The 24,563-nt window shown below is 37.5% G+C and overlaps 3 protein-coding genes and 2 pseudogenes across 3 annotated transcripts in view; all 5 read left to right on the top strand.

The window, feature by feature from the left end:
• Positions 1 to 2,139, top strand: part of LOC111456925 (cytochrome P450 71A1-like) — a 3,796-nt gene extending 1,657 nt beyond the window's left edge. The window contains exons 2-3 of the mRNA XM_023099003.1: positions 9 to 760; positions 1,378 to 2,139. Of these exons, the coding sequence (XP_022954771.1) occupies positions 9 to 760; positions 1,378 to 1,989 (1,364 nt within the window). The 3' untranslated portion in view covers positions 1,990 to 2,139. The remainder of the gene's footprint in view (positions 1 to 8; positions 761 to 1,377) is intronic.
• A 1,818-nt stretch (positions 2,140 to 3,957) lies between these two features.
• On the top strand, positions 3,958 to 6,496 carry LOC111456927 (annotated as a pseudogene).
• A 4,178-nt stretch (positions 6,497 to 10,674) lies between these two features.
• On the top strand, positions 10,675 to 13,335 carry LOC111456692 (annotated as a pseudogene).
• Positions 13,336 to 16,143: 2,808 nt separating this feature from the next.
• Positions 16,144 to 18,309, top strand: LOC111456926 (cytochrome P450 71A1-like). The gene is made up of 2 exons (XM_023099004.1): positions 16,144 to 17,111; positions 17,607 to 18,309. The coding sequence occupies exons 1-2, from the start codon at positions 16,188 to 16,190 to the stop codon at positions 18,207 to 18,209; spliced, it is 1,527 nt and encodes a 508-aa protein (XP_022954772.1). The 5' UTR covers positions 16,144 to 16,187; the 3' UTR covers positions 18,210 to 18,309.
• A 3,734-nt stretch (positions 18,310 to 22,043) lies between these two features.
• LOC111456928 (cytochrome P450 71A1-like) lies at positions 22,044 to 23,842 on the top strand. The gene is made up of 2 exons (XM_023099006.1): positions 22,044 to 23,008; positions 23,132 to 23,842. Exons 1-2 carry the CDS (start codon positions 22,085 to 22,087, stop codon positions 23,732 to 23,734), a joined length of 1,527 nt encoding a protein of 508 aa, XP_022954774.1. The 5' UTR covers positions 22,044 to 22,084; the 3' UTR covers positions 23,735 to 23,842.
• The last annotated feature ends 721 nt before the right edge of the window (positions 23,843 to 24,563 follow it).

The following is a 24,563-nucleotide window of genomic DNA, read 5'->3' as shown; positions in this document are numbered from 1 at the left end:
CCAATTAGGTGCCCTGCCACACCAATCCATGGCAGCTCTTTCCAACAAATATGGCCCTCTCATGCTCCTAAAGCTTGGCCAGAAGCATGCCCTTGTGGTTTCATCACCAAAAATGGCTAGAGAAGTGATGAAGACCCATGACATCAAATTCTCCAACAGGCCCCAAACTACTGCCGCACACGAATTGCTGTACCAATGTCAAGACATTGGCTTTGCTCAATATGGTGAGTACTGGAGACAAGCCAGGAAAGTGTGCGCTCTTGAGCTTTTTAGTGTCAAAAGAGTGGACTCCTTTCAGTACGTAAGGGACGAGGAAGTTGGTGGGCTGATGGACAGGATTCGTAAGGCTTGTGTGGGCGGTGAAGCTGTAAATCTAAGCCAGTTGTTCCTTCAAACCTCGAACAATATAGTGTCGAGATGCGTTTTGGGAGAGAAATTTGAGGATGAAAATGGGAATAGTAGATTTGGGGTCACAGTCAGAAGGGCTATGGTGCTAATTGTGGCGTTTTGTGTAGCTGATCTTTTCCCTTCTCTTTGGTGGATTGATATTATTAGAGGGTTCAATAAGGAGTTGAAAGATTGCTCCAAAACATTAGATACATTTGTTAGTAAAGTGATTGAAGAACACAAGGAAAAGATAAGAGATGGTGTTGGAACTGATGAATCTAAGAAGGATTTTGTGGATATCATGTTGCAGCTTCAACAGGATGACATGGTTGACTATCATTTCTCTCCTGACAGCCTCAAAGCAATGTTACTGGTTTGTTTCTTTTCCATCTAATCCTCAAAGCAATCGTTATAGTTTATTTTGTATCGATGTCCATTTAATCTATGTAGTCTTTCTTTTTCTTGTTCTTCCCCTATGTGTGAGATCTCACATTGATTGGAGAGAGAAAGAAACATTCTTTACAGGGGTGTGGAAACTTCTAGATTTTAAAAAGACCAAAGGTGAGACTCGAAAGGGAAAGTCCAAATAGTATTAGAGCCAGACACCTAGTGGTGTGCCAATAAGGACGCTGGCCCCCGAAGGGAGGTGGACACCAGGTGGTGTGCCAGCGAGGACGCTGAGCCCTGAGGAGTAGATTGTGAGACCCCACATTGATTAGAGAGAAAAACGAGTGCTAACGAGGACGCTGGCCCTTGAAGGGCATTGGATTGTGAGATCCAAATCGATTGGAGAGGGGAACAAAGAATTCTTGATAAGGGTGTTGAAACCTTTCTCTAGTAAACGCGTTTTAAAAACCTTGAGCGGAAGCGGGAGGGAAAGTTCAAAGAGGACAATATCTGCTGGCTGTAGGCTTGGATATATCTCATGCAAGAATTTCATACTTTTTTTAGTAAAGTTCAGAGGAACCCAGTTTTGATGTTGGATTTCAGGACATGTTTGTTGGAGGAAGTGACACAACAGCAACGACACTGGAGTGGACAATGACCGAGCTGATGAGAAACCCATCAACCATGAAGAAAGTCCAAGAGGAAGTAAGAACAATAACAGGAAAGAAATCAAAGATCGAAGTCGAAGATATTCAAAAGATGGAGTACATGCACTGTGTCATAAACGAATCTCTGAGGCTCCACCCGCCCGTTCCTCTACTAGTGCCACGAGAAACAGCAGCAGATGTGGAGATCGACGGCTACCATATTCCATCAAAAACAAGAGTTTTTGTGAACGCCTGGAAAATCCAAAGGGATCTCGAATATTGGAAGAATCCAACAGAGTTCATCCCAGAGAGGTTTATGGATAACAGATCCGTGGATTACAAAGGCCAATGCTATGAGTTTATTCCATTTGGGAGTGGGAGAAGGAAGTGCCCAGGAATGTCATTTGGGGTTGCTTCATTTGAACAAGCATTGGCTAATCTTCTCCATTGGTTTGATTGGAAGCTTCCCAGTGGCTGTGAATTGAGCGTTGAAGAAGAAGGTGGGCTCACTGTTTGCAAGAAAATCCCTCTCCTTCTCAACCCAATACCGTTATCTAATCATATATAATTCAATAATTCTTGTGGGGTTCTTTAGTATGTTAATAATTTGATCTGTATTTATTGGTATGCTAAATTTGTGTAACGTTGTAAGTGCAAATCGCCGTCAAATACTTGGGATACGAATTATTTTTTGAAATGTGACTTGCTCTCGACCAAATATTGTTCGTCTACTATATCTTTTGGCAGCCTGAAATAATCAACAACTCGACGGTTAGTCATACTCATGGTCTCAACTTAGCGTTCAATGTGTTGGTCAAGTGGTTCTGCAAAGGTCTAGAATGCTGTATGATAGTTTAGATGATTTGATTTATTCATATGCTAAATGTGTTTAATGTCTTGCTTTTTCCTGAGCGTGAATCGTGATCCAATACTAGGGATACCAATTATTTTTTGAAATATGACCCGCTCTCAACCAAATATGGTTTGTCTACTAGGGTCTTTGGTAGCCTGGAATAACTAACAACTCGACAATCAGTCATACTCATGGTCTCAACTTAACACTTAATGCGTTGGTCAAATGGTTCCGCAAAGGTCTAGTAGACTAGTAGACAAGGTGTCATCCTGACCCATCATTAATCAACCTACGATGTGCACATGTGGGCCTATGCTACTAAAGGCAGGATCACTATTAAGATTCATTTAGCAAACTTCTAGTGGTTAGAGATATCTATTAAACTCACGAGAATGTGAAAGGGAGTAGAAAGAGATTTTTTTTCCATTAAATAAAAGAGACGCGGGAATAGAAATATCTGTCATGCTCCACCTCATTTTGTCCTACAATTATATATAAATTTAAATAAATAAATATGTATGGTTTACCCCACCTCATCTTTTAAAATTCAGATGGACTTGTTTACTTCGGGTTGGCTTGAATCTCGAGCCACTGAGCTTGAAACCTAAAACGAACCTCTGCCCATGAGGCACGCACCATCATGCATCATTCAATTATCTAACTCCCTTAGCTGAAGTCTATAATTATTTAATAGCTGCTTCGAAACTATGTTGCAACATTTAACTTCACCTATATCAATCCATATCCCATTCATATAACATATCAATAACTAGTCTAGCCAAACATAGTGATTACTTCTAATATAAATCCTAAAGCTATCTAAAGTTGAGTAGACGAGAGTTTTATTGATCTCAATTGCCCTTAATAAGGTCAAAAATGGTTTCATGAGAGTCGAAAACTTAGTAAACAACATAAAATATGTATACCGAGCTTTCTAAGCCGCCAAGCCGAGCAAAAAATGAGATTCTATATCTTAAAGTAAAGTATCGATGTGATATTTAATAATATTATATTAAAATGAGTGTAATTTGCATTATATTATTGATGTGATATTTAATAATATTATAAAAACAAGATAAGTAAGGCCATTAAAAAGAGGGAAATGATGAAGAGAAAGGTTGGTTTGGTCAAATTTGGTTGTTAATAAATTCAAAAGTAAATCTCACGTCCTGGATGGGAGGTAGACATTTTTTGTAAAGGTGTAAAAACTTCGATCTAAAAAAAACATTTTGAAAATCGTGAGATTAACGATATTACGTAACATGTCAAAATGGACAATATTTACTAGTGTGGGTTTGAGCGGTTACAAAGGATTACATCAGATGGTATGCAAGTGAGGATACTAGACCCCACGAAGGTGTGACACCAAGTCGTATGTCAGCGAGAATGTTGGTTCCCAAGAGGGTGTGACACCTTGTGTATGCTAGCGAGGATGTTGGGTCTTCAAAGGGGTTGATTGAAATGAAACATTTCTTATAAGGATAGATACGTTGGATGTGAGGATATATGGTGGTATGTCAGCGATGACGTTGGGCCTCCAAAGGGATGAATTAGAATGAAGCATTTCTTATAAGGGTAGACGTGTTGGGTATGACACCCAGTGGTATGCCAATGAAGACGCTAGACCCTCCAAGAATGAATTGCAACGAAAACAATTTTTATAAGAATAGTCCAGTATAAATAAAGGCAACAAGAAGTCAGAAATTCTAGCCAGGGAAAAAATGGATCTCACAAGAAAGATCCAGCAACAATTTCAAGCTCTGAATCCCATCTCTTTTTCCATATGCCTTTCCCTCTTCTTCATAGTTCTACTAAAGCTCTTCAAACGCAACAAACCCAACTTCCCTCCTTCACCACCAAGGCTACCCATCATAGGCAACCTCCACCAATTAGGTGCCCTGCCACACCAATCCATGGCAGCTCTTTCCAACAAATATGGCCCTCTAATGCTCCTAAAGCTTGGCCAGAAGCATGCCCTTGTGGTTTCATCACCAAAAATGGCTAGAGAAGTGATGAAGACCCATGACATCAAATTCTCCAACAGGCCCCAAATCACTGCCGCACACGAATTGCTGTACCAATGTCAAGACATTGGCTTTGCTCAATATGGTGAGTACTGGAGACAAGCCAGAAAAGTGTGCGCTCTTGAGCTTTTTAGTGTCAAAAGAGTGGACTCCTTTCAGTACGTAAGGGATGAGGAAGTTTGTGGGCTCATGGACAAGATTCGTAAGGCTTGTGTGGGCGGTGAGGCTGTGAATCTTAGCCAGTTGTTCCTTCAAACCTCGAACAATATAGTGTCGAGATGTGTCTTGGGAGAGAAATTTGAGGATGAAAATGGGAATAGTAGATTTGGGGTCACAGTCCGAAGGGCTATGGTGCTAATTGTGGCGTTTTGTGTAGCTGATCTTTTTCCTTTTCTTTGGTGGATTGATACTATTAGAGGGTTCATTAAGAAGTTGAAAGATTGCTCTAAAACATTGGATACATTTGTTAGTAAAGTGGTTGAAGAACACAAGGCAAAGATAAGAGATGGTGTTCTAACTGATGAATCTAAGAAGGATTTTGTGGATATCATGTTGCAGCTCGAAGAGGACAACATGATTGACTATCATTTCTCTCTTGACAACCTCAAAGGAATGTTACTGGTTTGTTTCTTGTCCATTTAATTCTCAAAGCGATCATCCTAGTTTATTTTGATTTGTTTATTTGTATCGTTGTCAATTTAACATATGTGGTCTTTTTCGTTCTTACCCTATATGTGAGATCCCACATCGACTGGAGAGAAGAAAAACATTCTTTATGAGGGTGTGGAAACCTCTCACTAGCCGACCCATTTTAAAAAGTTCAAAGGTGAAGCCCGAAAGGGAAAGCTCAAATGGTATTAGTGCCAGACACCTAGTGGTGTGCCAACGAGGACGCTGAGCCCTGAAGGGTGGTGGATACCAGGCGGAGTGTCAGCGAGGACGCTGGGCCTTGAAGACGGGTGGATTGTGAGATCCCATATCGATTGGAGAGAGTGAGTGCCAACGAGGACGTTGGCCCTGAAGGGGAGTGGATTGTGAGATCCCACCTCTGTTGGAGAGGGAACAAAGAGTTCTTGATAAGGGTGTAGAAATCTCTCCCTATTAGACGCGTTTTAAAAACCTTGATTGGAAGCTGGGAAACTCATTGGCCCCGAAGGAGAGTGGATTGTGAGATCCCACCTCGATTGGAGAGGGGAACAAAGAGTTCTTGATAAGGATATGGAAACCTCTCCCTAACAGACGCGTTTTAAAAACCTTGAGTGGAAGCCAAGAAGGAAAACCTCAAAAAGGACAATATCTATTGGCTGTAGGCTTGGATTGTTACACTGTGGATATCTCTCAGACAAAAATTTCATCCTCGTTTAGTACATTTTAGAGGAACCCACTTTTGTTCTTGGATTGCAGGACATGTTTGTTGGAGGAAGTGACACAACAGCAACGGCACTAGAGTGGACAATGACAGAGCTGATGAGAAACCCAACCGCCCTGAAGAAAGTTCAAGAGGAAGTAAGAACAATAATAGGAAAGAAACCAAAGATCGAAGTCGAAGATATTCAAAAGATGGAGTATATTCACTGTGTCATAAAAGAATCTCTAAGGCTCCACCCGCCAGTTCCTTTGCTAGTGCCATGAGAAACAGCAGCAGATGTGGAGATCGATGGCTACCATATTCCATCAAAAACAAGAGTTTTTGTGAACGCCTGGAAAATTCAGAGGGATCCCGAATATTGGCACAATTCAAACGAGTTCATTCCCGAGAGATTTATGGATAACAATTCAGTGAGCTACAAAGGCCAAGACCATGAGTTTATTCCATTTGGGAGTGGGAGAAGGAAGTGTCCAGGAATGTCATTTGGGGTTGCTTCATTTGAACAAGCATTGGCTAATCTTCTCCATTGGTTTGATTGGAAGCTTCCCAGTGGCTGTGAATTAAGCGTTGAAGAAGAAAGTGGGCTCACTGTTTGCAAGAAAACCCCCCTCCTTCTCAACCCAATACAGTATATCTAATCATATTTAATTCAATAATTCTCATGTGGGGGCTCTTTAGTATGTTATTAGTTTGTGTTATTTAGGTCGAGAAGAAGTTTATTCATGGTTACCAACCCATAAGTAGGCTATTTATTTGAATGGTGTATGATACTTTAGACGATATGATTTATTTGTGTGCTAAATTTGTTTAACGTCCTACTTTTGAAATATGACTCACTCTCGATCAAATATGGTTTGTCTACTAGGTTCTTTGTCAGCCTGAAATAACTCGACAATAAGTCATATTCATGGCCTCAATTTAGCACTGAGCGTGTTGATAAGGTGGTTTTGCAAAGCTCTAGTAGACTAGTAGGCAAGGTGTCGTCCTGACCCATCAAAAAATCAACCTACCGTGTGCACGTGTGGGCCTCTGCTAAAGTACATTTAGTAACTTCTAGTGACTATAGATATCCATTCAACTCATGAGATAGGTATGCCACAGACAGGTGAAAAATCTCTATTTAAATCAAGAATGAGAGTAGAAAGAGATTTTTTTTTTCATTAGATAAATAAGACGGGAAGAGGAATCTTAACCTCTGTCCATAACATGCACCATCATACGTCATTCAATTATGTAGCTCATCATTCAATTATGCAACAGAGGAAGGTTACTTACTTGGTTCGCCTTAGCTGAATTTCGTAATTATTGAATAGTTATTTTAATAATATGCTACAACGTTTAACTTCAGTTAGATCAATCCATATCACATTCATATAACATATCAATAACTCGGTCTAGCCATACATATTGATTACTTCCAATATAAATCCTAAAACTATCTAAAGTTGAGTAAATGAGAGTCTTAACGACCTCAATTGCCCAAGGTAAAAACTAGCTTCAAGAGCTGCCATGTGAGCCGAGTTGAGTTGCGGCGAAGACAAGTCACATATCATGCATGTGTAGAGTTGAGGGAGGGGGCAAGCCGTCGTCGGGTCAAGGTGGGGATGCACGGGTCAAGTCAAGGTGCAACTGGGCTGATTCAAATTGGAGCATACTTGCGGGCTGGAATGCGCGTTCGGTATGGGCCAAGCCACGAGTTGTTGGGTTGGGCCGAACTAGGTCTCGAGCGGGCCATGGTCCGTGTTGGATGATGGAAGTCCCACATCGACTAATTTAGGGTGTGATCATGGGTTTATAAGTGAGGAATACTACCTCCATTGGTATGAGGCCTTTTGGGGAAGCCCAAAGCAAAGCCATGAGAGCTTATGCTCAAAGTGGACAATATCATACCATTGTGGAGAGTCGTGTTCGTCTAACATGGTATCAGAGCCATGCCCTAAACTTAGTCGTGCCAATAGATTGGTAAATCCTCAAATATCGAACAAAGAACTCTTAAAGAAAAGGAGCTAAGCCCCTCCTCGAAGGCCGTCAAAAATGACTAAGACTCCAAAGGAGTCGAGCCTCGATTAAGGGGAGGCGCACTTTGTTCGAGGGGAGGTGTTGGATGATGGAAGTCCCACATCGACTAATTTAGGGTGTGATCATGGGTTTATAAGTGAGGAATACTACCTCCATTGGTATGAGGCCTTTTGGGGAAGCCCAAAGCAAAGCCATGAGAGCTTATGCTCAAAGTGGACAATATCATAGCTCAAAGTGGACAATATCATACCATTGTGGAGAGTCGTGTTCGTCTAACATGGTATCAGAGCCATGCCCTAAACCTAGTCGTGCCAATAGATTGGTAAATCCTCAAATCCTCAAATTTCGAACAAAGAAAAGGAGCTAAGCCCCTCCTCGAAGGCAGTAAAAAATGACTAAGACTCCAAAGGAGTCGAGCCTCGATTAAGGGGAGGCGCACTTTGTTTGAGGGGAGGTGTTGGATGATGGAAGTCCCACATCGACTAATTTAGGGTGTGATCATGGGTTTATAAGTGAGGAATACTACCTCCATTGGTATGAGGTCTTTTGAGGAAGCCCAAAGCAAAGCCATGAGAGCTTATGCTCAAAGTGGACAATATCATACCATTGTGGAGAGTCGTGTTCGTCTAACCGTCCGTACCCGAATTTGAATATTCACCTATGGATATCGTCTTCTTGACTTGAATCCAAGCCAACTTTCTCTCTCGTGGATCCATTTTCGACGAGGCTTCCGATGATATGAATGGTTCACGAAAATGGATACTGACATAGAATATAGAGACAAGACCGAGAAAGGTTTCTTGGTTCTTGTCTTGTAGCTTAAACATCTCTAATTTTTACATTGTTTTCCAACAAATTTAAAAAATAGAAAAATTATATTTTTATAGGTAGGCCCAATATTGGTACTTGACAGCCATTATTTTCGTTATTTTCTCCTTTAATTATTTATTTTTATAATACAAAAAAAAGCAAGCATGACATTTTTTTTAATAAACATATTTAATTTTTATTGTGAAAATAATGCAATCCAGCTGTAAATTAAAAACAATTTAAATGGTTAAATAAAATATATTTTTTAATTCAACATTATTATTGTGTTGAAAAATAAATTTTAAAAATTATTATTTTTAGTTTTAATATTTAAATTATTTACTAATTATTCTAATATAAAATATCTTAACGAAAAAAACATTTTTTTAGGTAAGTGATAATTTACAATTTTAATGTTAATTATATATTTTTTTAAATAAAGAAGAAAAAATTTATAGATTTGGTAAAAAAGAATTAAAATAATAGTGTTATCTCTTTGCTACGGTCGTAATTTAATTAGTTAAACATATATAATTAATTAAGCGACAAGAAATTTTATGAATATTTAGACATTTTAAAATAAAGAAAAACAAAAAATTAATAAAAAAATTATTTCCTCGATCTAAACACAATTATTTAACTCTTTAATTAATATTATTGTTTTTGTTTTTTTAGGGAAAACCCTTATTTTAGTATTTTAATTTATATTTTAACTACTAGAATATAAATTAAAATCATAAAATAAGTTAATATTAATTAAAGTTTTTATTTATAAATAGAGTGCATAAATAAATAATTCTTATTTAAATTTCAAAGTTTTCATGACATTATATTTTCTTTAAATAAAAAAGAATAATAAATAAATAAAAAAACCAGAGAAATTCAAGATTTGCACTAAAGCTCATTTATCCAAATGCGTGCACCACGAAGGCCTTAATTTTTAATATTTATTTATTTATTTATTTATTTATTTATTTTATATAACGTTGACTATTAAAATTTTAAATTTAAAAAAAAAAACCTGTTTTTGTAATTTGATTAAACCCAACTTCATGCCAAAATTTGTGTAATTTGCATTATTTATCAATGTGATATTTAATAATATTATAATTATAAAAAAAAACATGATAATGTGATATTTTTTAATATTATAAAAATACCATAAGTTTGACTATTGAAAAGAGGACAAAAATGATGAGGAGAAGAGGTTGAGTTGGTCAACTTTGGTAGCTTATAAATTCAGTGTCCACGGTTACATATAAAAACAGTCCTTACGAAATGCCTTATATTAAAATTAGAAAATAGAAAGAAGGGACAGTTATTCGAGAGAGGTCACTTTGATTATCTTAATTTTTTTTTAGGAACCAAATCATCGGTTTGGTATTGTAATAATGCCTTATCCATCAAACTATACTTGAATTGACATATATTTTAAGATTCATGAGTATATCCGATACTCGGGGGATAATTTTAATGTATAACTTTGAGAAAGAAAGTTAATGGTTGGTATAAGTTTCTTGTTGTTATTACCTTTAGTTTGTGAAGTTGGTGTCTTTTTCAGTTTAGTTATTCTAGTCTCTTTTATTTCAATTCAGTCATGCTCCAGTTGTTAGATAAGCAAGTCAAAATGGGAAGTCTTATATTGGTTGGAGAGGGAAATAAACATTTTCTTATAATGGGGTGAAAACCTCTCTTTAAAAATCGTGAGGCCGATAACGATACGTAACATACAAAAACAGACAATATTTGTAAGCGATGGGATTGAGTTGTTACAAATGGTGACACTGGATGGTACGCCAACGAGGACGTTGGGCCCAAAAGGGGGTGGATTGGAAAGAAACATTCCTCATAAGGGTAGATGCATTGGGTGTGACAACTGGTAGTATGCTTGCTGAGCTTCCAAGGGAGTGGATTGGAACGAAACATTCTTTATAAGAGTAGATATGTTGGGTGTGACACCTGGAATGAAACATTAAGGTAGATGCATCGGGAGTGATACTTGGTAGTATCCTAACGAGAACATTGATCCTCAAAAGGGGATTGGAACAAAGTATTCCTTAAAAGGGTAGTGTGCCACGAGGTGATATGCCACCGATAACTATAAATAAAGGTCCAAAGAAATCAGAAATTCTCAAACAAGCCAACGAGGAAGAAAATGGATCTCACAACGAAGATCCATCAACAATTTCAAGCTCTCAATCCCATATCTTTTTCCATATGCCTTTTCCTCTTCTTCATAGTTCTACAAAAGCTCTTCAAACGCAACAAACCCAACTTCCCACCTTCACCACCAAGGCTACCCATCATAGGCAACCTCCACCAATTAGGTGCCCTGCCACACCAATCCATGGCAGCTCTTTCCAACAAATATGGCCCTCTAATGCTTCTAAAGCTTGGCCAGAAGCATGCCCTTGTGGTTTCATCACCAAAAATGGCTAGAGAAGTGATGAAGACCCATGACATCAAATTCTCCAACAGGCCCCAAACCACTGCCGCACAGGAACTGCTGTACCAATGTCTAAGACATTGTCTTTACTCAATATGGTGATTACTGGAGACAAGCCAGGAAAGTGTGCGCTCTTGAGCTTTTTAGTGTCAAAAGAGTGGACTCTTTTCAGTACGTAAGGGATGAGGAAGTTGGTGGGCTCATGGACAGGATTTGTAAGGCTAGTGTGGGCGGTGAGGCTGTGAATCTAAGCCAGTTGTTCCTTCAAACCTCGAAAATATAGTGTCGAGATGCGTTTTGAGAGGGAAATTTGAGGATGAGAATGGGAATAGTCAATTTGGAGACACAGCCAGAAAGGTTATGGTGCTACTCATGGCGTTTTGTGTAGCTGATTTTTTTCTTTGTCTTTGGTGGATTGATGTTATTAGAGGGTTCCATAAGGAGTTGAAAGATTGCTTCAAAACATTTGATGCATTTTTTAGTAAAGTGGTAGAAGAACACAAGGAAAAAATAAGATCGGGTGTTCTAACCGATGAATTTAAGAAGGATTTTGTGGATATCATGTTTCAGCTCCAACAGGACAACATGGTTGACTACCATTTCTCTCCCGACAACCTCAAAGCAATCGTACTGATTTGTTTTTTTTATTTTTTATGGATGTCTATTTTATCGGTATGATTGCACTTAAAAGGATCCATTTAAATAGGGAATAAGAAAGATAGGATCGAGAAAGGGTATTATATTCTCCATCCTCCCCAGTCATATATATGGAGATTTTTAAAAATTAGGTAGAATGCAAAAATAAACGAAGAATTATCATTGGAATTGAGAATGAGAATAGAAATAGGTGTGGATGGTTCGCGAAAAGTTTCCTTATAATAGGTCAAGCCCACCCGGAGTAGATATTGTTCTCTTTTGGCTTTTCCTTTCGAGCGTCCTTTCAAAACGAGTCTATTAGGGAGAGGGGAACTAAGCGCTAGCAGGTATTGTCCCTTTTGAGTTTTCTCTTTTGGGTTTTCCCTCAAGGTTTTTAAAACGTGTCTAGTTGGGGGAGGTTACCACACCCTTGTATAAAATGTTTCATTCCCCTCTCCAATCAATGTGAGACCTCACAATCCACCCCTTCGAGGCCTAGCAGGTTCCCCTCTCCAATCGATGTGAAATCTCACAATCCACCCCCCCCTTCGGGGCCCAACGTTCTCGCTGATACTCGTTCCCATCTCCAATCGATGTGTGATCTAGCAATCCACCCACCAATCGATGTGGGATCTCACAATCCACCCTTTTTTAGGGCGAGCGTTCTCGTTGGCACTCATTCCTCTCTCCAATCGATGTGACATTCCTCTCTCCTCCAACCGAAGTGGGATCTCACAATCCACCCCCCTTTGAGGCCCAATGTCCTCGTTAGCACACAACCTGGTGTCTACCCCATTCGAGGTCGAGCGTCCTTGCTGGCACACCGCCCGATGTCTACCCCCATTCATGGCTCAACATCCTTATTAGCACACTGCCCGACGTCTACCCCCTTTGGGGTTCAGTGTCCTTGTTGACACATCACTTGGTGTCGAGCTCTAATACCATTGGTAATAGCCCAAGCCACCTATCAGATATTGCCCTCTATGGGATTTTCCTGTCCGACTTTCCCTTAAGATTTTTAAAACTCCTCTACTAGTGAGAGGTTACTACACCCTTAATTCGTTCTCTTTTCCAACTGATGTGAGATCTCACATTTCTTCCTTGGACATCTCTAATTGTCATACACTATTTTGGACAAAAAGGCTTTTTTGTCCCCATCATGTAAACCATTATTATAGGAGAGAGATCTTGGATTGCAGGACATGTTTGTTGGAGGAAGTGACACAACAGCGACACTGGAGTGGACAGTGACAGAGCTGATGAGAAACCCAACAACCATGAAGAAAGTCCAAGAGGAAGTAAGAACAATAACAGGAAAGAAATCAAAGATCGAAGCCGAAGATATTCAAAAGATGGAGTACATGCGCTGTGTCATAAACGAATCTCTAAGGCTCCACCCGCCAGCTCCTCTGCTGGCATCACGAGAAACAACAACAGATGGAGAGATCGACGACTACCATATTCCATCAAAAACAAAAGTCTTTGTGAACGTTTGGAAAATCCAAAGAGATCCTGAATATTGGCACAACCCAAACGAGTTCATTCCAGAGAAATTTATGGATAACAGTTCAATAGATTACAAAGGCCAAGACTACGAGTTTATTCCATTTGGGAGTGGGAGAAGGAAGTGCCCGTGAATATCATTTGGGGTTGCTTCATTTGAATATGCATTGGCTAATCTTCTCCATTGGTTTGATTGGAAGCTTCCCAATGGCTGTGAGCTGAGCGTTGAAGAAGAAAACCCCCCTCATCCTTAACCCAATGCCATATTTCTAACCAAGTTTAAATAAATCCAACCATAAATAAGTATTTATCACAACTATATTTGTTACATACCACACTTTGATTCGTTTATATGTAAAATTTAAAAAGATTCGATGACCTGAAAAATCTAATTAACTTAATCTAATTCGGACAATTTGGGTTGAGTTGTTATAACGACTCTAGATTTGTACTATCCTAAAATCGCTACCGTCATTCATCATAAAACACTATCATGGATTTATATCTTCAAAAGCATCTTTAAAACAATATAAGAAAATACTGAATAAAATAAATAAAAACATTAAAAGAAAAAACACCCTATACTAATCTAAGTCTAAGAAAATAAAATATCACTACCTTATACATGTATCATGGTCTCTAATTGTGATGTCGACGTGAACCGTACATAGGTGTCTTATCTTGATCTAAAATAGAAGTAGCACGTGACTTGACTATTTTTAGAAATACTTAGTAAGTGACACAATTATTGAGGTCAGGGAATACAAACCCATGTAACTCGTGAGTAAGGACCTATCATTAAAACAATTATAGGGTGGCATACAGTACGAACAAAATTGGATGTGTAGTACTCCCCTATACGCGACCCACACGTGCGAGCGTGGATCCCTAAGCGGTTCGTACCCCATGGACCTATCATAGTCAAGCTAACTGTCCATAGCAACTTCCAGAGGTCAACAAACCCTCGAGTGTCATGCGAGACATGATGATGATGATCATCATCATAGTATACGCATCCATACTTATCATCATAAATGGAGGAGTAACCCAATGTTTATGAACACACAAAATGCATGAGGTCCTTGTAATTTTCATCTTTAAATCATCTTTATGTTACAATCCTATACATCATTCACACATTATCATAGGTAACATGTATGCATTGACCTTCATACCTTCATAAAATAAGTTCATATATTAATTAAAGTTTTTATTCGATAAATACAGTGTATAAATAAATAATTCTTATTTAAATTTCAAAGTTTTCAAAAATATATAATAATAATTAATAAAACAGGACATTATATATTCTTTAAATAAAAAATAATTAAAAAAAACAACAAAAATCAAAGAAATTCAAGATTGTTCTAAAGCTCATTGAGAATCCAAATGCTTGCATCACGATGGAAGGGCTTAATTTTTAATATATATATATTTTTTTAGATGTTTTCAACCAATATATATATTTCAAAAAAAAAAAAAAAAACCTATGTTTTGTAATTTGATTAAAACCCACTTTATTAAAATTTAAATAATTAAAATTGACGACTATACCTTATTTAAAACTACATTTAGTTGAATAATATTTTATATTCGAATTAATAATTTTTAAATTGAGATTCTATATCTTAAAATAAAGTATAGTGATATTTAATAATATTATGCCATAATTAGTGCAATCCGCGTTATATTATTGATGTGATATTTAATAATATTATAAACACACGATAAATATGGCCACTAAAAATAGTCAAATTTGGTTGCTAAAAAATTAAAAGTCCATGATTACATAAAAGAAATGCCTTATATTAAAGTGATGATTTTCACGGGAATTACAAAATAAAAGGAAGCAATATAATTATTTAATGAGAGGGTCACTCTAATAATCATAACTTTTGTTGAGGAATTAAATAATTGATTTGATATCGTAATAACGTTTTATTCATTAAATTATACTCGAATTGACATAAATTTTAAGATTTATGAGTATCTGATATACTCGAACGAGAATTTTAATGTATAACTTTGAGGAAAGTCATGCTCGAGTTGACCGATAAACAGGTCAAAATGTGAGATTCCACGTTAGTTGGAGAAGAAAACGAAACATTTCTCGTAAGGGTGTGGAAATCTCCCTTTAATAGACACATTTTAAAAATCGTGAGACTGACGACGATATATAATGAGTTAAAATGGATAATATCTACTAGCGGTGAGCTTGAGCTGTTACAAATGGTGACACAATATGGTATGCCAATGAGGATGCTGACCCCCAAGAGAGTGTGACACCAGATGGTATGCGAGTGAGGATGCTGGTCCCCAAGGGGTGTGACACCTGATGGTATGCCAGCGAGGATGCTGGCCCCTAAGAAGGATGAATTGAAACAAAACATTTCTTATAAAGGTAGACGGGTTGGGTGTGATACCTGGTGGTATGTCAGCGAGGATCCTAGGCTCCTAAAGGGGTGGACTAGAACGGAACATTCTTTATAAGGGTAGATACCAGCAAGGATGCTCGACTCCCAAAGAGGTGGATTAGAATGAAATATTCCTTGTAAGAGTAAACGTGTTGGGTGTGACACCCGGTGGTATGTCAGATAGGAAGCTGGACCATCAAAAGAGTAGATTGAAACGAAGTATTGCTTATAAGGGTAGAGGCGTTGGGTGTGACACTCGATGGTATATTAGATAGGAAGCTAGACCTTCAAAGGAGTAGATTGGAATGAAGCATTCCTTGTAAGGGTAGACGCTTTGGGTGTGATAACCGGTGGTATGTCAGCAGCGACGCTGGACCTTCAAAGGAGTAGACTGGAACGAAACATTCCTTACAAGGTAGACGCATTGGGTGCGACACCCAGTGGTATGTGAACAAAAACGTTGGACCCTCAAAGGAGTAGATTGAAACAAAACATTCCTTATAAGGGTAGACACATTGAGTATGACACCCGGTATTATGTCAATAAAGATGCTGGACCTACAAAGATGTTGAATGGAACAAAGCATTTCTTATAAAGTTAGTGCGACTCCTAGTGATACGGTGGTATGCGAGTGACAGACTATAAATAAAGGCATAAAGAACTCAGAAATTCACAAACAAGATAGTGAGAAAATGGATTTCCCAACGAAGATCCACCAACAATTTCAAGCGCTCAATCCCATCTCTTCATCTCTGTGCCTTTTCTTCTTCTTCATAGTTCTGCTAAAGCTCTACAAACGCAAGAAACCCAACTTCCCTCCTTCACCACCAAGGCTACCCATCATAGGCAACCTCCATCAATTAGGTGCCCTGCCACACCAATCCATGGCAGCTCTTTCCAATAAATATGGCCCTCTAATGCTCCTAAAGCTTGGCCAGAAGCATACCCTCGTGGTTTCATCAGCAAAAATGGCTAGAGAAGTGATGAAGACCCAAGACATCAAATTCTCCAACAGGCCCCAAACTACTGCTGCATACGAATTGCTGTACCAATGTCAAGACATTGGCTTTACTCAATATGGTGAGTATTGGAGACAAGCCAGGAAAGTGTGCGCTCTTGAGCTTTTTAGTGCCAAAAGAGTGGACTCTTTTCAGTACGTAAGGGATGATGAAATTGGTGGGCTGATGGACAGGATTCGTAAGGCTTGTGTGGGCGTTGAGGCTGTGAATCTAAGCCAATTGTTTCTTCAAACCTCGAACAATATAGTGTCTAGATGTGTTTTGGGAGAGAAATTTGAAGATGAAAATGGGAATAGTAGATTTGGAGATGCAGCCAGAAAGGTTATGGTGCTAATGGTGGCGTTTTGTGTAGCTGATCTTTTTCCTTCTCTTTGGTGGATTGATACTATTAGAGGGTTCAATAAGCAGTTGGAAGATTGCTTCAAAAGATTGGATACATTTTTTAGTAAAGTGGTTGAAGAACACAAGGAAAAGATAAGAGATGGTGTTCTAACTGATGAATCTAAGAAGGATTTTGTGGATATCATGTTGCAGCTCCAACGGGATGGCATGGTTGACTATCATTTCTCTCCAATCAACCTCAAAGCAATCGTACTGGTTCGTTTTTTTTGTCCATTTAACCCTCAAAGCAATCGTATTAGTTTGTTTTTTGTCCATTTAGCGGATATGGTTCCACCCAAAAGAATCCCGTTTAAATGTAGAATAGGAAAGAAAGTGGGGAGAGATTTTTTCTCTTCCTCGCCCCAGATGGTGCGTCGGATCATAATATAGAGAGAGAGAAATTTTAAAAATTAGGTATAATATTATATCATGCAAAAATAAATGAAGACTTCTACCCTGCTTAGGACAAGAAGACATCTCCGTCCAATTTTGAGGACACGTATTTTTATACGTGGAGAACCCTTATTCCAATCCTAACAATAATTAATGAAAAATTTTACAGAGATGAAGATTGAAATAGGAGACAGTGACGGAGAAGATTTCCTCGTCCCTGTCTTATGGACATCTTTCGATTTTTGTTTGTTGGGGACAAGAATTTTTATCCTCTTTTGGAAAATTTTAGAAGATCCCACTTTTGATCTTGGATTACAGGACATGTTTGTGGGAGGAAGTGACACAACAGCAACAGTACTGGAGTGGACTATGACAGAGCTGATGAGAAACCCAGCAGTCATGAAGAAAGCTCAAGAGGAAATAAGAACAATAATAGGAAAGAAATCGAAGATCGAAGCTGAAGATATTCAAAAGATGGAGTATATGCACCGTGTCATAAATGAATCTCTGAGGCTCCACCCGCCAATTCCTCTGCTAGTGCCACGAGAAACAACAACTGATGTGGAGATTGACAGCTACCATATTCCATCAAAGACAAGAGTTTTTGTGAACGCATGGAAAATCCAAAGGGATCCTGAAAATTGGCACAATCCAAACGAATTCATTCCAGAGAGATTTATGGATAACAATTCAATAGATTACAAAGGTCAAGACTATGAGTTTATTCCATTTGGGAGTGGGAGAAGGAAGTGCCCAGGATTGTCATTTGGGGCTGCTTCATTTGAACATGCATTGGCTAATCTTCTCCATTGGTTTGATTGGAAGCTTCCCAGTGACTGTGCTCTGAGCGTTGAAGAAGAAAATGGGCTCACTGTTCGCAAGAAAACCCCCCTCCTTCTTAACCCAATGCCATGTTTCTAATCAAGTTTAAGTCTCATCCGTGTCACTTTAGTATGCTATTATATTTTGTGTAAATAAGTTTGTTGGTCGCTCCGAACCATAAATAAGTCATTTATCTAAACTATATTTGTCTCATGAGACACTTTGAATTATTCGTATGCAAAATTTGACTATGTAACGATCCTAGTTATGAAGATGAGTTTTCTAAGACACAGTCCTAATTGATGTTAATGATGATGAACATATGAATGCCAATACATACATGTTACCTAAGGTAACATGTGAATGTTGTATAGAGTTAGTTTTAAGAATGATTCAAAGATGAAAATTGTAGGCACCTCATGCATATTGTGTGTTCATATACATCAGGTTACTTCTCCATTTATGATGATGAGTAGGGGCGCGTACACTATGATGATAATGATCAACATCATGCCTCGCATGATATTTGGGAGTTTGCTGACCTCCGGACAACTAGCCCGACTACAATGGGTCTAAGGGGTGCGAACCGCCTGGAGACTCACGCTCACACATGTGAGTCATGTGTAAGGAACACTAAACATCCAATTTTGTCTGGACTGAAGGCCACCTAATGGTTTTAACGATAGGTCCTTAGTCATGAGTTGGATGTGTTTGCATTTCTTACCCCAACAGTGGGTCACTTATTCAAGTTGTGTGTTACTTCTATTTTAGGTAAAAGCTAGGCAGCTTTGTACCGTTGACAACGACATCGCAAGTAAAGACCATGAGACATGCATAAGATAGTAGTATTTCATTTCTTAGACTTAGGTTTGTATAGAGTGTTTTTGTTATTTGTTTTATTTAGTATTTTTGTTATGTTACTTTAAAGATGTTTTCCAATATGTAAGTCCATGACAGTGTTTTATGATGAAGTTATGCATAAGAGAGTATGTTACGATGACAGTAACGACTTTAGGTTAGTTGAAATCTAGGGTTGTTACCATTGGTATCAGAGATCTAGGTTATAGATTCTGTAGACTAGTCTACCAGCCACAATTTTAAATCTACTGTGAATGACACAAGTGCTTTTAATGGAGGCTGAGTTTTAGAAGTAGTGGGATGTAGAAGGCCCCTCTACCTTACCACTAATTAGAAAGTTTTAAATCTAAGTTTAAGAACAATAACAAGTAGGAAATTTATCAGGTGAATTAAAAATATCGAGCCATAGTTTAGATGAGGCATTACGATCATGGTAAAAGTCTTATAAGTATGTATGCAGATGAACTACAGTATGAGATAGTCGAGATGTTTTTAATTTAGGAAACCATGATTTAAGATGGACTTCGATGGAGGATCCACGAGAATTACAAAGGTGGGACGTTGTCTCTAAACTCAACTAGAAGTTTCGTGGTAATCTTCCATATACCCCTACACGAATGCATTGCAAAAGCTCGATATAAATCAATTTTCATAGAAAATTAATGATAAGTTTTTCTGATGTATATGTACACACAAAATGCATGAGGTCCCTGTAGTTTTCATCTTTAAATCATTCTTATGACACAACCCTATACATCATTCACACATTACCCTAGGTAACATGCTAGTATTTGCCTTCATACGTTCATCATCATTAATATTAATTAGGGTTGTGTCTTAGAAAACTCGTTGTCATAATGCATCATGACATTTAATACATGCACATCATCTTAATATGGGATATCATCATATTAAGTCATCCTCATCATCATACATCATCATGCTTTCGTTCATCATCATCATATCATGTACATCATCACATCATCATATAACGTTATCACATCTTCATACAACGTGAAGCATAAATAATACGTGCAAGGGCCACTGGGCACGTGTAGTCATACATAAGACAAGTCTTCCAACCAAGCCGATAGTAAAGTCACTTACTTGATTGACTTAGGCCAAAACTACTACGACTCTTTGATGCTAGCTTAACATTACTCTCTGAAATTTAATTCTACCTAAGGAGTTACTCGATGCTAGCTTAATGTTGCTCTCTGAAATTTAATTCTATTTAAGAAGTCTAACAATCATAAATTAAAAAAAATTCTACTATAAGAATTGACTCACCTAGTTTTCCCTAAAATACTTTGAATTTATTCAAAAATTTAAATGAGCTAAAAGACAGTCATACTAAACTTAAAAGCTTTCGAAGAATCGAAACTAGAAAGAAAGTGTTCGAATGTATCATATCCAAGACGGATCAGCCAAAATGCTAGCATTAAGCTATTAGAAAGTGTACTCTCCAACTCGAACCTTATACACGGTAGGTCAAACACCGAGCAAAATTTCTTTTTTTTTTTCTAATATTTTTTTTTGGTTATTACATAGGTAGGGCCCACCCAACACGATGATAAAATCCCCAGGGGTTCAAGATCCGTCCTTGACGGCCATTATTTTCGCTCTTTTCTTGTTTAAGTATTTAATGTTTTTTTTTAAAGAAAATATGACAATCTAACAGCCTTTTTTTATAATTATTTAGTTTTTTTTTAAAAGTAATTATTTAACTTTTATTTAATTTTTGTTTATATTATATTACAAAGTTGTTTTGTGTTTCTTAAATAAACATATTCGTTGAAGTTTAAGCAATCCAGCTGTAAATTCAAAAAAAATTTATTGTTAAAGATAAATAAATTATATGAAATATCAAATTAGAGTTTTTATTAAAAATATTTTTGTATTTAAGTTATAATTTAACATTTTTAATTATAGATTTTTAATGATATGTTCGTTTTTAAATAAATAAAAATTAAAAATTAAAGTTTTCGTAAAAAAATAAAAAATATTATCTTTTTATCAATCTAATATAAAAACAGTGTTTAAATCGTCTCAACTCATATTGTTGTTTTTTTAAAGGAAAATATAAATTAATTGAAGTTTTTATTTAATAAATAGTGTATAAATCAACAATTCTTATCTAAATTTCACACATTTCAAGAATATATTATAATAATAATAATAATAATAATAATAATAATAATAATAAAGAATAAACAAATAAGAGAAATTCAAGCTCACCAAATGCGTGCGTCCGGTATGGACGGCCTTTAATTTTTAATATTTATTTATTTTATATAACGTTGAATATTAAAATTTTAAATTTATTATTTGCCTTCCATTTAATTTTCAACAAATATTCCAATAAAGAAAAAAAAGGCCTATTTTTGTAATTTGATTAAAACCAACTTTATTTTATATATTTTTCTCTATAAAAATATTTAAATTTTAAATAATTAAAGCACCGTATTTTAGGTGAAAGATTCACATGTCTAATTTTCAGATTTTATGTGATATTTAATAATTTATAAAGACAGGATAATAGATGTGTCATACTAATTATTTTAATATTTTTTTTTAGGAATCATATTATCCGTCAGACATATATTTTAATGTTGTTTTGATTGGTATAAGGTGTTTAGTTTTATTTCCTTTTGTTTGTTTGTAAAGTTTGTGTCTTTTTTCAGTTTTGTTATTTTACCCTCTTTTACTTCAAATTTTGTCCTTATTACTATTGTATTTTATTAGCTGTCAGCAATACGTCTAGCCAAAGTGGATAATATCGGTTAGTGGTGAGCTTAAATTGTTACAAATGGTGACACAGTTTGGTAAGTCAATGAGAATGCTAGACCCTGAAGGGGTATGACACTGAGTAGTATGTTAGTGAGGATGTTGGGCTCCAAGGAGTGTGACACTAGTTAGTGGTATGCTAATGAGGACGCTGGTTCTTAAGGAGTGTGACATTTGGTGAAATACCCGCTGACTCCCAAAAAGTGGATTGGAGTGAAGCATTTTTAATAAGGATAGATGCGTTGGGTGTGACACCCGATACCCGCAGACAACTATAAATAAAGGCTAAAAGAGCTCAGAAATCCTCAAGAAAGCGAGCTAGAGAGAAAATGGATCTCACAAGGAAGATCCAGCAACAATTTCAAGCTCTGTATCCCAACTCTTTTTCTCTATGCCTTCTCTTCTTCTTCATAGTTCTGCTAAAGCTCTTCAAACGCAAGAAACCCAACTTACCTCCTTCACCACCAAGGCTACCCATCATAGGCAACCTCCACCAATTAGGTGCCCTGCCACACCAATCCATGGCAGCTCTTTCCAACAAATATGGCCCTCTCATGCTCCTAAAGCTTGGTCAGAAACAAGCCCTTGTGGTTTCATCACCAAAAATAGCTAAAGAAGTGATGAAGACCCATGACATCAAATTCTCCAACAGACTACAAACCACTGCCTCAAAGAAATTGCTGTACCAATGTCAAGACATTGCCTTTGTTCACTATGGGGAGTATTGGAGACAAGCCAGGAAAGTGTGCGCTCTTGAGCTTTTCAGTGTCAAAAGAGTGGACTCCTTTCAGTACGTAAGGGATGATGAAGTTGGTGGGCTCATGGACAGGATTCGTAAGGCTAGTGTGTGCGGTGAGGCTGTGAATCTTAGCCAGTTGTTCCTTCAAACCTCGAACAATATAGTGTCCAGATGCGTTTTGGGAGAGAAATTTGAGGATGAAAATGGGAATAGTCGATTTGGAGACACAGCCAGAAAGCTTATGGTGCTAATTGTGGCGTTTTGTGCAGCTGATCTTTTTCCTTCTCTTTGGTGGATTGATATTATTAGAGGGTTCGATAAAGAGTTGAAAGATTGCTTCAAAACATTGGATACATTCTTTAGCAAAGTGCTTGAAGAACACAAGGAAAAAATAAGATCTGGTGTTCTAACTGATGAATCTAAAATGGATTTTTTGGATATCATGTTGCAGCTCCAACAGGACGACATGGTTGACTATAATTTCTCTTCCGACAATCTCAAAGCAATCATACTGGTTTGTTTTCTATCCATTTAACCCTTAAAGCAATCGTACTAGTTTGTTTTCTTTTTGTACAAGATGTCCATTTAACCTTTCAAAGCGGTTAACTAACTAACTACTTTGGATCTTGAATGGCAGGACATGTTTGTTGGTGGTAGTGACACAACAGCGACAGTACTAGAGTGGACAATGACAGAGCTGATGGGAAACCCAGCAGCCATGAAGAAAGCCCAAGAGGAAGTAAGAACAATAATAGGAAAGAAATCAAAGATCGAAGCCGAAGATATTCAAAAGATGGAGTATATTCACTGTGTCATAAAAGAGTCTCTGAGGCTCCACCCGCCAGTTCCTCTGCTAGTGCCACGAGAAACAGCAGAAGATGTGGAGATCGACGGCTATCATATTCCATCAAAAACAAGAGTTTTTGTGAATGCCTGGAAAATTCAAAGGGATCCCGAGTATTGGAAGAATCCAACCGAGTTCATTCCAGAGAGGTTTATAGATAACCGTTCAGTGGATTACAAAGGCCAAGACTATGAGTTTATTCCATTTGGGAGTGGGAGAAGGAAGTGCCCAGGAATGTCATTTGGGGTTGCTTCATTTGAACAAGCATTGGCTAATCTTCTCCATTGGTTTGATTGGAAGCTTCCCAGTGGCTGTGAATTGAGCGTTGAAGAAGAAGATGGGCTCACTGTTCGCAAGAAAACCCCCCTCATTCTTAATCCAATGCCATGTTTCTAATCAAATTTAAATAAATAATTCTCATGTGGGTCACTTTGTTATACTATTGTATTTTGTTTAAGCAAGTTTATTGGTCGTTGTGAACCATAAATAAGTCATTTATCACATGAGAGACTTGGATTTATTCGGCTATGTAACTACCTAGTTTTTTACTATCTAAGTGGTAGTATCAGGACTCAAAGTAGGTCAAGTCACTATAACGGGTGCGCGGATCGTGTTTGGGCCGTGGATTACGTCTGAGCCATGAGTTGCTCTAGGGGTTGTACGTGGCCCAAGGTTTAATTTGGGATTCAGTTGTTAGATGGGTATCCAACCCGGGTTCGAGTCAATCGTCTTCTTCACCTGTTTTCTCTCTCTTCCCGAGAGCCTCTTAACTGAGGAATGGGCCAAACCATGTCAATTCTCGAGAACAATAGTTAAGAGTCCTGATACTACCACTTGGATCTAGAACCTTCATGCTAATTCTCACGATTTCGATATTTATTTAAAGTCATATCTGTCAACTCTCCACTATCTTTCTTGGGGCTACTGCGGAATCTGCTTACTCAAAAAAATTCTTCAAATCACTCAAAACCTTATAACTGTTAGCTCAAGAAATGACTGTTTTGTCAAGAACAAGGCAACAACGGAAGTAACGCCAACACAGGTACTTAAGGAAGGTCTCTATCAGTTGAGCTATACCACGACCTCAGCTCAAACACATCAGCTATGTCTCCTACTGTTAATAGTTTAATGTCTAAGGCTAATGGGTTGATCACATGTTGAGATTCAGTTCCAGATTACACGAAAGAAGTTGGAGAAGCCTTAGAAAACATGGAAAAAAGCAAAT

Source organism: Cucurbita moschata, unplaced genomic scaffold (assembly GCF_002738365.1).
Source record: "Cucurbita moschata cultivar Rifu unplaced genomic scaffold, Cmos_1.0 Cmo_Scf00019, whole genome shotgun sequence".
NCBI classification, from domain to species: domain Eukaryota; kingdom Viridiplantae; phylum Streptophyta; class Magnoliopsida; order Cucurbitales; family Cucurbitaceae; genus Cucurbita; species Cucurbita moschata.
Note: the sequence above shows the minus strand (reverse complement) of the source record. Positions and strands in the feature narration are given on the sequence as shown.